Here is a 13,202-nt window from a genome sequence, read left to right on the forward strand (position 1 = left end):
CTGACAATTGGGATGGAGCTATCTGGGGTGATCCAGACAGAGCGGTCCAGTAGAGGACAGTCCTTTGTTTCCTATAAATATGAAGCCAGATCTGCCATAAAAACAGAAAGAGCCCCAGGACCCTGGGGTGGTCGCCCACAAGGCGCTCGGAGAACTGTGCCCTGACACCTGTTACTACTGACAAATCTTTAAGGAAGCTCTAGGAGACACAGAAGGGACGTGGGCAGAGGACACAGGGAGAACACAGAGACACAAGCGGGACATGAGGACACAGAGGGATCGTGGAGGGGGACGCAAAGGGGACGTGTCATAAAATGGGCTGGGACAACGTGGTAGCAGACAAACCCAGTTTGGAGTCCCAGGTTGGAGATTACGCAACAAGAACCATAAAAGAGGGAACAGAGACTTCACGGGAAGGTACTGAGCTGAACAAGAGCTGCAGAGGAAACCTGGAGAACACAGAATCCCTGTGCGGAAAAGTGCACCAGCTCCAGGCATTTCCAGAGTTGCAATGCTCAGCCAGCCGACCAGCGTTACCTTGGGGCTGACGGAAGCATTCCAGAAACAGATGGGAGCAAAAGAAAGGAACGAGCATCAGTCCCTCCATGACCGCTTCAGGAAAAGGCAGATAACCCCTTTGCTTCCTTCAGAGAATAATTGGAAAGCAGCATAAGGAGGGGCAGAGCAGATACAGCTACTGTAAACCAGCTTAGGAGCCCCACAGAAAGGCACAGATCAAAACCCTGCAAGAAAGAAAGAATCACTCACCTCTTTCCAAGAACAAGAGCTCACCCAGCAATCCACTGGAGGCATCTCCAGGAAGAAACGCTGCCTTTGGCGCTGCCAGCCCTTAAATGAGGGGAGGGAAGGGTGCAGCCAGGCTCAGCCCCATCTGGTCCCACACGTGCACCGCTTCCACCTGTGCTTGCAGGGCTGCACCCCTCACCAGGTGTTCCATCACTGCTTCAGGCTGCCATCTCAAAGTTCCCCTAAAAGTATGAAGGAGAAAAAAAAGAAAAAAAAAGGAATGACCGGCAGCCAATGGGGTCTGCCTGTCTGGTTAAGGGCGAGGGGGTTTAATCAACGGACCAGCTGGGATGGTCCACATACTTGGATTCCAGTCTGTCCTCAATGGCAATCGGTGACATTTCTAACAAACAGGGGAGCACAGGTTTCAATACCAAAATCTCAGCAAGATGCTGAGGAGCTGCGTGTGCGGCAAAAAGGGCTGAGATTACTGGTGTGAACGGAGTGAGTGCTGCCTGCCAAACTGCCGGGCTCAGCCTACGGCTCCCCAGTGAGAAACGCGCGTCATCTACTCGCACCGCAATTAAAGCCCATGGTGAAATTATTTTAGGGTTTGGTGTCCTCAGTGGGTGAACCCGGCACCTGCCTGTGCGGCAGCGTGTGGCCTTTTGGCTCAGACATCAGTCCCGAGCCCCAGAGAAACAGGGAGGCTGCAGCGTGCGGACTTCGTGCAGCCCCTGCACTCCTCGAGTCAGAGATCGCTGACGTACTGCAGTGCCCCATTGCTGCTGTGGCACCATGCGGGATTGCTGCAGTCACTGCAGATTGGCAGAAAGGACAAATCATCTCCACAAAGCACTCCCCATACAACTTGCCCACAGGCGTGGGGCACAAGCCCCATTTTGCCACTTGTAGGGCGCTACCCCCACCCCACTGTCACAGCCGTGCGCCAAGGACAGCATCACCCCACTGCGCACGGCCACCAACTTCTCCAGGGCTCCACGCACCCCACAGGCATCCCTGTCCCTGTCCTCAACCCCACGGTGACGTCGGCATGGAGCGAAGCAGGGCAGGGGGTGTGGGGGACTTGAGGAGATATGAGGGGACATGTGGGGTCACAGCTACAGAGGTGAGAACAGGTGACACGTAGAAGTGACACAGGGAAGAGGCAGGCCGTGCCAGGAGGTGCTGCTGCTGCCATGTAAGCAGCGCTGCAGGGCAGATGAGCAGTACCAGCCCAACCTGGGGGTGATGGTGACACTCCAGGGTGAGGAGCAGCTGTTGGTCCTCACGCAGCTTGGAGTTTGTTATCCATACATAATGCTGTACTTGTTGATTTTTTTAAATCAGTGACAGGATGCGGTCTGATCCAATGCCTTTGAAAAGCGTGTTTTAAGGATCATCAGCTGAGAAGAGCAGCAGAACAGGGGGCTGTTGCAGGGAGAAGGCATGGGGAAGGAAGTAAGGAAAGAAAGGAGAAAGCCTGAAAAAGGAATGGGGAAGGCAGGGGACGAAGGAAGGGGGCAAGATATAGGGGAATGCAGGGGAAAGGACAGCATAGCTGCAGAGCAACCTAAAAAGCAGCAACAAGCTCTGAGATGACTGTAGAGTGCCAGATTCTGTATCGAGCATGTATTTGTGTGTAGATGTTGTCATTACCTGCTTGGGTCGGGTCAGTGCAGTTGCTGCAGACCTGCGGGACGGGGGAGCGCTTGGTAAGGACAGCCCTGCAGCCCTCAGCTGGACCAACTCCGTCCGTGTGCCCAGGCTGTGAGCTGTGCAGCCGTGCCTGGCTGCGCTGCCCCAGCTCAGAGCCCGCTGCCTGCAGCTGCACCTTTGCTTCCTTCCCTCCTGCCCAGAGCCTCCAGGCTGCTCCCACGCTCCCCTGCCCCCCTCCAAAATGCCAGAGAAGACATCTGGCGGCGGGCTGGAGGAATCCCAGCACCCCGTTTTCCTTCTGCCTGCAGCTCTCTCCTCCTCTGCCGCACAGGGCTCCAGCCTGCCACACAGGAATGGCCGGGGGGAAAGGGAGTGCTGGCAGGAGCGACTGCTGCAGCTGGCCGGGGAGGGTCTGCGGACCCCGTGCCCTTGTGGGCAATCTGTCCGGCTGCAGGAGGACCGGGGAAGGGCAGATGAAAAGCTGCAGCTGAGCCAGATGCACACGCACCACTCTTGGGCCATCTTGCCAATGGCAGCTGTGACGCATCGATTCTTTCCATGCAGGGAAATTCATTTTTTCCGTCTGTAAATCTAGGTGGAGAATGGCAGTTTTCGTTAATCTTTGTGGAAACACTGTAATGGTCCACACTAATCTCAAAACTGCAGCTTTGTGCTGTGACAGCCTGTGCAGACCTGCTAGGGCCTAAAACTACCTATTTGATGGCATAAAAAAGAATAAAAAGCCAAAAATCAAACCCGGAGCTTAAGAAAGGTCCTTGGAAAAAAATACATTGAAGTATAAACAAGACAGAGGCTGAGCGAACATTAATACGGCCCTGCGCTTTCTGCCAACGGGCTTTAATTTCGTTATCATTAAATTTGCTGGGCAATTACATATTGATATTTAAAAACAATGCAACAGATGCTGGCAAAAAAAAAAAAAAAAAACTTTTTTTTTTTTAAACGATAATCATAAGCACAGCTTTCCAAGGTCTGGAGTAGATTCCGTTTTCTTCGTCTTTTCCTCCTCCTTCTAACTTCGTGTTCTTCCCCAGTCACCACAAGTACAGACAGAACGGATAGCCAAGGACTGCGCCGCGGGTCCCCGCCAATCAATAGCGTCAGAAAAGTTCTTTCCGCGGTCTCTGCTGCCACCTCGTGACCGAATTGCGGAACTATCGCTGTCAGTCGCTTATTCCTGCAAGCAGCAGAACGCATGCGCGTACAAATGCGGAAGTGGCGTTTTAACCGCTCTGTGCAGCTAATCCGCCGCTCTCTATGGCGATCAGTCCTCCACGTAATAGCGGACATGCGCCCGGCAAGTTAAAAACAGCAACAGTTTCGACAAACCACTGCGTGTACGGGCAAGCACTCGATTCTTGGACCGCCGGCTCAGCGATATTCTCCTCTTCTAACCCAGGATGTCCCTCGTCCATTTCCGCCGTTTTATGCCCGAGCCCCCCCGGGAACGGACCGGTTCGGCTCACAGCTGCCCCTCAGCGCTTCGTGGCATCAAATTTGCCCGCCGCCACGATGAACTAGCGAACGTCCCCTTCCACCCCCAGCCCTGTTCCGTCCCCCAGCCGTTTAAAAGCCCTCTCAGTGGCACTGGAACGCGAGCAGCCCGGAGATTGGCGGTACTGGCGTGCAGCAGCACCGACACAGCAGCAACCCCAAACCAGCAAGTCCCGAGAAAGCAATACGCATGCGTGAAACTGGTCATTGCTTTACGCATGCGCCAGTCCCGGCACGGTACTGCGCATGCGCCACTCCGGAATGCAGCTCTTGAAACGGCACTGCGCATGCCCCAGCCTCGGCACAGTAATGCGCATGTGTCACGCCTGGCACTGCACTGCGCAGGCGCCAGTTTCTACACTGCACTGCGCATGTGCTGGCATCGACACGGCACTACGCATGCGCCACTGTCGGCACAGCACTAGGCATGCCCGAACCTCCGCACTGCAGTGCGCAAGCGCCACTCTCGGCACGGCACTACGCATGCGCTCTCGCGGCACCGCATTTCGCATGCGCGAGTCTCGAGAACGTAGTACGCATGTGCTTCTCTCGGCATAGCACTGCGCAGGCGCCTGAATCGGCACGGCGCAGCGCATGCTCCAGCATTGGCACAGCACTGCGCAAGCTTCACTCTCGGCATCGCACTGCGCATGTGCAAGTCTCGAGAAGGGAGTATGAATGCGCCAGTCTTGCAATGCGCATGCGCTAGTGTCGGCACGGCACTGCGCATGCGGCGATGTTGGCACCGCACTGCGCCTGCACCACTCGCGTCAACGCACTGCGCATGCGGCACTCTCAAAACTGCACTGCGCATGCGGCACGCTCGGCACAGCACTACGCATGCGCCAGCCTCGGCTCCGCAGTGCACATGCGCTTGTACCTGCACGGCGCTGCGCATGAGCCCCTCGCGGCACAGCACTGCGCATGTGCGAGTTATGGTAAAACACTACGCATGCGCTTGTCTCGGTACTGCACTGCGCATGCGCCAACGTGCACAGACGATTTCGTATGCGCATGTGTTGTTTTCGATTCATTATGCATGGGATGGGCGCAGGGTTCCCTGGGATCCACAATAGTGTGTTCCCGAGGCAGGCTCGAGAGTCAGACCGCTCCAGGAAATAGACGAGAAGCACTACAGATTAGAAGAGAGGAAAGTATTGCTGAGACAGCGGTCCAGGAATTGCCTGCTCGCCCGCACCTAAGGCTTCCTAGAAATTAATGTTATTTATAAATTTTTGGCGCATGCGCACTATTGCTTGGAGGACTAATCACAAAGCTCGGCGGATTTTCTGCGCAGAGCGACGAGAAAGTACGTGCGCCACTTCCGCGTACCACGGCGCATGCTTCCTACTTGCCTGCGGCACCAAATATACACGGCCGCAATTCTAGCGATTGGCCAGGAGGTGGCACCAGAGACCGTGGAAACAGCTTCTGCGGCCGGATTGAGGCGGAGCCGCAGTACCGCTTCTGGCGCTCCGTTCTCTTTCTCATGGGGGCAGAGGAAAAACGCAAAGTTCTTGGATGGAGGCTGAGGGGGGAGAAAATAACGCAAACTAAAAAAAGGCGAAGAAAACCAAGGAAAACTTCGACAAACCAAACCTGCGCTAAGTGCTTATGAATATATAAAGCTCATAGAAGAGCTTTGTATCTCTGAGAAGCTAATTGCTTTGCTAACTGATTATTTTCTGTATTAAATTTTAACTAGCTTAGCTCTTGTGAGCCTGAACTGCCTGAAAAAGAAATCCCCCAAAAGGCTGGATAAAGCTTTTTCATTATTATTATTGTCTTTTCTGTGATTCCAGAATGTACATCTGCTGCCATACTGTGCTACTTGAGAAGTGATTGCGTTACGTCACAGTGACGCTTAACGGAGCGGCAGTAAAGCTGTTACGTAGAGATGGCAATATAACCATTTCAATTAGTTAAACCATTGCTTAGTTAAATTCTGCTTGTAAAAAATATCCAGCCTCATGCATATTTTGCAGTAACAGAAGTAACTAGCACTTACAAGTAGAGAAGCAGCAATGTTGTGTGAAGGCTCTGGAATAAATCCAGCAGCAGAAGTTGTTTTGCCTAGTGTGGAAAATCTGCAGGTGCATTAGCAGGATGAGTGCAAGGATTACAAAACAACGTCATCGACAACAATGACTTCTGTACCAAGGAGGAATTGTACTGCGAGTGCTGCCCTGCATTGCCCTTGGAAAAGCTGCAGCTCAGGGCTTAGGGAAGCAGAAGTCACCTGAGGTATAAGCAGTAACTTTTTCAGACTCTTTATGGTGATTTCAGTAAGAAGCACAGGTGCCAAATAAAATCAGCAGGAATTAAATGTGGAGGTTGGTGGCCCTGCCTGTGGTGGGGGGTTGGAGCTTCATCATCCTTGGGGTTCCTTCCAACCCGAACCATTCTGTGATTCTGGGCATCCTGTTCCAGTTTCCTCATGTCCTCACTAACGTAGGATACATTAACACAGTACTTGTTTCATCAACAGGTAAGTTTAGTCTTCAAAAAATAAGACATTTGTAAAAGCAATTGAATAAAATAATCTGGATATTTACTCCCCATCTCACAGCAGCCCAGGCTGCCCAGGGCCCCATCCTTGCTGGCCTTGAACACCTCCAGGGATGGACGGGGATCCACAGCCTCTCTGGCAGCTGTTCCAGCACCTCCCCGCTCTCACACCAAACAACTTCCCCTGACATCCAACTGAAATCTGCCCTCCCTCAGCTTCCAACCATTCCCTGTCCTGCTGTTTCTCCCCTTTCCAAGAGCTGATCCCCTCCTGTCTGCAGGCTCCCTTGAGGTACTGAAAGGAAAATGCTTGAGTAAATACTGGCATGTAATTCTTAAGGAGTGTGGCTGAAGACATAACTTTTCCTACAGCAAATCCTAATAGGTAGCTGGAGCCATTTCCCTCTCAATATAGTGGCCACAAAAAAAATAAAATAAAATAAATCATATTCTTATAAGCCAAACTGCCCTCGTGTTTCTGCTAAATTGAGTCCTGTCGGTAAGGAGTGTCAGAGTCAGGCCTCACAATGCAGCTATGAACTGAAGTGGCTCCGAGAACCTCAGTCCCAAGCAGCTCTCAGCATTTCGTCACCATGGACACAGCGCCGACCAACAGCCGCTCGGAGCTCACAGTCCGACCGCAAGCAAATGCTGTCCAGCGAGCCAGGAGCAGCCAGAAGGGTCTGCACGGAAATGCTGTGAAGATCACAACAGCAGGAAAGGTTGGTGTTTGGGATTTTTCACCAAGACATTTTGTATAAAACCAACTTCAGCATTTTAGCCGTTTCTCTGACATTCGTGGAGCTCTGCAGTTCTTTCCCATAAAACCACATCATCAGTGTTAACTCAGTTCTGCTGTTTGCCGCTCTGACACCCATGCAGCTCTTTGGAAACTCTTCCCCAAAGCACAACGGCAGGGATTCCAGCACAGATTCTTATGTCTCCCTGTACCTACTCTGCTCCTCAAGCAGCTGCCACATTCCCAGCTTGGCCTCTGTCCTGCTGCTGCTATGACAAGAGATTTTAATCAATATATTTATTCTATTTCGCTCACCTGTCTACTCAAATTTTGCATACTTTCCTTAAAAGGGCCTACCAGTTCCAGCAGGATGCAGTAAGTTTCATTTACAAATGTTCATTAAAAACATGAGACTTCTCTCTGGCTCCGCATCCTTGACTGCATCCTTGTTCCTCTTTGAGAAATTCAGCTTGCAGCATACAGGTGACTCCTTTATTTTCTGATTCCGTCCGTAAGAGTCTTTGATCTATTTTCCTTCCTTCAGTACCTGCTGTGGACTTACCTTCTCGCACTGCAGGTTGCTCAGCGGCTTTAATACACAGCGCTGAATGTTAGAAGCCTCTGACCAAACGTCTGCTTAAAAAATAGCAAATTCTTTAAGTAGGGCTGTGGCGTAATGCTCACAGCCTGAACGCACATTCAGATAGCCATACTGCCACTGCTGCTATCTCAGCAATTCCCTCCATCACTGACATCACAAAAATTATGTCTAATTACTCGACTAATTACTGCTTCCTGCGAAGTCTGTTTCAATCACTGGATACATACAGAAGGCACTTTTTAAAAGATCTAGATTATCCCATCACCCTTACTTGGTTATCTCTCAAAATCTACAAGACGTCTTATTTCTCAGCTTTCGGATTAACTCAGCTCCATTTACCAGCGTGAAGCTGCATCACACAGACAACAGGACCAACCTAAGCGTTATTTCAGACATACGCAGCTTCTCTATGGTCGCTGCGCCTCAACATTCCAGCTCCTCACTCTAGGCTCAAATCTGAGGCGTCCTCTTTCTGTGAAAACCTGGGTGTACATCTAAGAATAAGAAGCCCAGAGGTCCTCACATATATGGTACCCCACGCCCCTGGTACCCCACATATATGGTGCCCTACATATATGGTACCCCACACCCCTGGTACCCATTCCAGGGCTGCCTCTTCCCTCAGCCTGCAGCCCCAGCCTGTCCCATCGGCTAAAGCCACCTCCCTGAGTCTTTTGCATTCCCATTACATTACCCTCATAATTTCAGAGAATCACAGAATGGCTGAGGCTGGAAGGGACTCCTGGGGGTCACCTATTTCAATCCCCTCGCTCAAGCAAGGACACTCAGAGCAGGTTGCCCAGGACAATGTTCAAACAGCTTTTGGGCAGCCTAAGGTTTACTGCAGAAGATAGCTCTGGCAAGCTGCAAGTTATTAGCTTCTGCCTTTTGGCTGCTATCATGCAAACACGAAAGACAAGGCTCCAGCAGCCAGAATCATCCTTTCACAGAATGATCACGGAATCCCAGCACGGCCTGGGTCGCAAAGGCCCACAGCGCTCATCAGTTCCAACCCCTGCTGTGTGCAGGTCGCCAACCAGCAGCCCAGGCTGCCCAGAGCCACATCCAGCCTGGCCTCGGATGCCTGCAGGGATGGGATGAGCATCCACAGCCTCCTTGGGCAACCTGTGCCACTGCCTCACCACCCTCTGCATGAAAAACTGCCTCCTCACATCCAACCCAAACCTCCCCGTCTCAGTTTAACGATGAATTAAGGCTGACTTTTGTATGACATCTGCTCCAAGCACCCTGCTAGAGTACAGCCAGTAAGAGGAGCTTGTCAGCATAGAATCATAGAATTGTTCGGGCTGAAAAAGACCTGAAAGATCACCGAGCCCAAGCAGAGCCCAGCCATCCCAGCCCAACTCTAACAGCCCTCTGCTAAATCACGGCCCTGAGCACCACCTCCAGACGGTTGTTCAACACCTCCAGGGATGCTGACCCAACCGCCTCCCTGGGCAGCCCATGGCAGTGCTTCACAGCCCTTTCTGCACACAAGTTCCTCCTGACATCCAACCTAAACCTCCCCTGGCACAACTCGAGGCCGTTTCCCCTCCTCCTGTCACCAGTGAGAAGAGACCAGCCCCACTCAGCAGCAGAATGGGACAGATCTGAGTATTTTCAGGATACCTCAGTGTCATTAATTTTGCTCTCCGTTGTCAGTGAAGTTTCCCAGGAGCCAGCAGGGAAATCCCTTCCATAAACGTTTAGTTTTCAGTTGCTAAATGAATGGAGGTTTATATGTGAGGCTGCAGGGGTGGATGGTAGCAGAGCCTCCCTCCTTTCCTCCTTTAGCAGCCGTTTATCAGGTCAGGAAGCTCCCTAACGCCTGCGCCCGCTCAGCTCTGGTGAGGCTGAGGGCACCAGGTTCAATTATGGGCTCCCCAGTACTGGAGGACAAAGTGGTGAGAGTCCAACGAAGGGCCAGGAAGGTGATGACAGGACTGACAGCGGTCCTGGTAACAGGGCACCATGGGAAGGCAGAGATACTGATGCATAAATGCCCTATTTGCTTCAGTCTTTACTCCGAAGACTGCTCCTCCAGACTCCCCGACCCTGAGGTAAGAGAGAGGCTGGGGAACAGAAGGCTTCCCTGGGGATGAGGAGGAGATGGTCAGAGAGCATCCAGCCAAAATCAACACACACCCCCCCATGGGCCCCCGTGGGATGCACTGTGTGTGTTGAGGGAGCTGGAGGAGGCGACTGCTGAGCTGCGCTCCATCATCGCTGAAAGGTCTTGGTGAATGGAGAGGTGCCTGAAGCCTGGAGGAAAGCCAGCGTCACTCCTGGCGAGGAGGATCTGGGAAACTACGGGCCAGTCAGCCTCACCCCTGTCCCTGGAAAGGTGACAGATGGAACAATTTGTTCTGGATGCCATTCCAAGCAACTGGAAGAGAAGGAGGTTATCAGATGCAGTCAACGTGGGTTTACCAAGGGGAAATCGTGCTCGAGGAGCCTTCAGTGGTATCACTGCCGGCTGGTGGGAGAGCAATGGCTGTAACTTGACTTCAGCAAGGTGTTTGACACCGTCGTCTCCCACAGCATCCTGGTTATGAAACTGCTGAAGTGCAGCACAGATGAGTGGATGGTGAGCTGGGCTGAGGACTGGCTGAGCGGCAGAGCTCAGAGGGTGGTGATCAGCCGCAAGTCTGGCTGGATGCCTGCAACCAGCAGCGTTAAGTTCTTTGCTGTGAGAGCGGGGAGGTGCTGGACCAGCTGCCAGAGAGGCTGTGGATCCCCGTCCATCCCTGGAGGTGTTCAAGGCCAGCAAGGATGGGGCCCTGGGCAGCCTGGGCTGCTGTGAGATGGGGAGGTTGGTGGCCCTGCCTGTGGGAGGGTTGGAGCTTCGGGATCCTTGGGGTCCCTTCCAACCCGGGCCTTTCTGTGATTGTGTCATTCAGTGTTTCCCAGGGTTCGGTGCTGGATCAGGTCTTGTTCAACATCAACAAGCTGGATGAAGGGACAAATTCCACCCTCAGCAACTTATCTGATGATACAAAGCTGGAAAGAGTGGCTGACACACCAGCTGAAATCAAAAGGACATAAAATGGCACGACTGGGGAGAAAAAGTCATGTTCATGTGCGCGACACAAGCGCTTAATAAAAATTTATCGCCTTTCATTCCATTGCAGTTTGCCAAAGACCGATGTCCCAGTGTGGAATATGGCATCCAAGGCAAAACAGAGCAAACAAGACAGCGTTGGTGCTGGGAAAAATAAGGAAGTGAGAACAGCAGATAAGGAAGAACTACGAAGAACCAAAAATGGAGATACATCCAAAAGTGCCATGGAAACGCTTGTCAGAGAGAGGAATTCATACCTGCAGAAGGAGAACGAGATTCTCACGGAGCACATGAACACGTACATGGGAAGAGTGGAGCGCTTTCTGCGGGAGAATAAATTCCTGGAAGAGGAAGCCAAGCGGAATCGGCAAGAGAGCAACATTTATCTCTCCTACCTGTCGAAACACAGCCAGAAGTGTCAGAATCTGATAATAACGTTGAACGAGCAGAATGAAACCGATCTGTCTCAGGTCCGGCAGCAGAAAGAGACGCTCATCTCACAGTACGCAGAAAAAGAAGAGGAGGTCAGAAACTCTCTGACGGAGATGGAGGCGAAGTATTCCCTCATGAACAGTGAGGTTGAAGACCTGCAGCCCTTCAAAGACCTGCAGTTGGAACAGACGAAAAAGATTAAAGAGCTGGAGAAGGAACTGTTGGTCACGAAGATCCATCACTCAGAAGAAATGCACAAAATCAAGAGCAGGTTTCTGCAGGCCAAAGCCGACGGCGAGAAGGACTCCCGTCAGAAGATCCTGCTTCTCACCAAGAGAGCGGAAGCAGCAGCAATAGGGTCCCTGATTCAGCACATCCAAGAAGTGAAAGCTGAGAACCGGCATCTGCGCCGGGAGTTGCTGGAGCTCATCCGGTGCTCGAAGGTCCTCCAGCAAATGCAGGTGGAGCTGCGGGAGCAGCAGCAGCAGCTGCTTCGGGAGCAGCTCTGCACCCAGCACACGGCGCTCGCGCGGCGCAGGCTGCGCCAGCAGGAGGCAAAGCGGGACGCCTGCGGCTCTCACAGCCCGTCCAAAGGCGGGAATTAGCCTACGGAAACGCCTCTCTGCTCCTCACCAATGCCGCCAGACCTCGCTGGACATCCGTGGCCGCCACGGCCGTCACTGCGGCTCAGACGCGGTCGGGGAGCTGGGAGCTGTGTGTGTGGATGAACGGAGGCACTGACGGAGCTCTCGCTGCAACCTGTACTGACTGACGCCATGGAATGAACTGAGGAAGGCCAACTCCTCCAGCAACATTCGTTTTCCAGAATCTCACTTACAGCAAAGACCCCGTTAAATTTACCTCCTGCTTGACTCCAAAGCACAGAAAATAAATAAGCAAGCAGCCAAACTTTCAAACAACATATGCACTCAAAGTATTTGGTCTTTGGTCTTAACAATGAGTACCATGTATTCATTTTAATCTTTGCTTTCTTTTCTTTTTTCCTTCAATCTTTGCTTTCTTTTTTTTTTTTTTTTTTTTCTCTTGCTGTAGTGTTTCACTTGAAAAGCAAGAGGCAGACAGTGATAGCAGCCTGTTGTGTCATTCACATTTCGAGCTGAAACCTCTGGATTTTCTTTATCTCATCAACAACGACATCACAGAATCACAGAATGGCCCGGGTTGGAAGGGACCCCAAGGATCACGAAGCTCCAACCCCCTGCCACATGCAGGGCCACCAACCTCCCCATCTCACAGCAGCCCAGGCTGCCCAGGGCCCCATCCTTGCTGGCCTTGAACACCTCCAGGGATGGACGGGGATCCACAGCCTCTCTGGCAGCTGTTCCAGCACCTCCCCGCTCTCACACCAAACAACTTCCCCTGACATCCAACTGAAATCTGCCCTCCCTCACCTTCCAACCATTCCCTGTCCTGCTGTTCTCTCCCCTTTCCAAGAGCTGATCCCCTCCTGTCTGCAGGCTCCCTTCAGGTCCCGCAGGCTGCACTGAGGTCACCCCGCAGCTTCTCTCCTCCATGCTGAACAGCCCAGCTCCCTCAGCCTGTCTCAGTAGGGAGGTGCTGCAGCCCCTGCTCATCTCTGCTCCTCTGGACCCTCTCCAGCAGCTCCCTGTCCTTCTTGTCCTGGGGGCTCCAGCCCTGGACGCAGTGCTGCAGGTGGGGCCTCACAAGAGCCGAGCAGAGGGGGACGATCACCTCCCTGTCCCTGCTGGCCACCTCTCTGCTGATGGAGCCCAGGATCCCATTTGCTTTTCAAGCTGCAGGAGCACACTGCTGGCTCATGTTCAGCTTTTCACCCACCAGGACCCCCAGGTCCTTCTCTGCAGGGCTGCCCTCAAGGACTGCTCCTGCCAGTCTGTATAAATGCTTGGTATTCCTCCAGCCCAAGTGCCAAACCTGGCACTTTGCTGTGTAGAACCTCA

The 13,202-nt window shown here is 52.6% G+C and overlaps 1 protein-coding gene across 1 annotated transcript; it reads left to right on the plus strand.

Moving 5' to 3' along the window:
- Positions 1-7,017: 7,017 nt before the first annotated feature.
- Positions 7,018-12,182, plus strand: CCDC166 (coiled-coil domain containing 166). Its single transcript, XM_003205336.5, has 2 exons — positions 7,018-7,151; positions 10,901-12,182. Exon 2 carries the CDS (start codon positions 10,932-10,934, stop codon positions 11,865-11,867), a length of 936 nt encoding a protein of 311 aa, XP_003205384.3. The 5' UTR covers positions 7,018-7,151; positions 10,901-10,931; the 3' UTR covers positions 11,868-12,182.
- Positions 12,183-13,202: the final 1,020 nt, after the last annotated feature.

This window comes from Meleagris gallopavo, chromosome 32, assembly GCF_905368555.1.
Source record: "Meleagris gallopavo chromosome 32, MGAL_WU_HG_1.1, whole genome shotgun sequence".
Taxonomy (NCBI): Eukaryota; Metazoa; Chordata; class Aves; order Galliformes; family Phasianidae; genus Meleagris; species Meleagris gallopavo.

Bases quoted from the DNA above. Each gene is read 5' to 3' on its own strand.
- CCDC166 (XM_003205336.5), top strand. From the start codon at position 10,932: ATGGCATCCAAGGCAAAACAGAGCAAACAAGACAGCGTTGGTGCTGGG.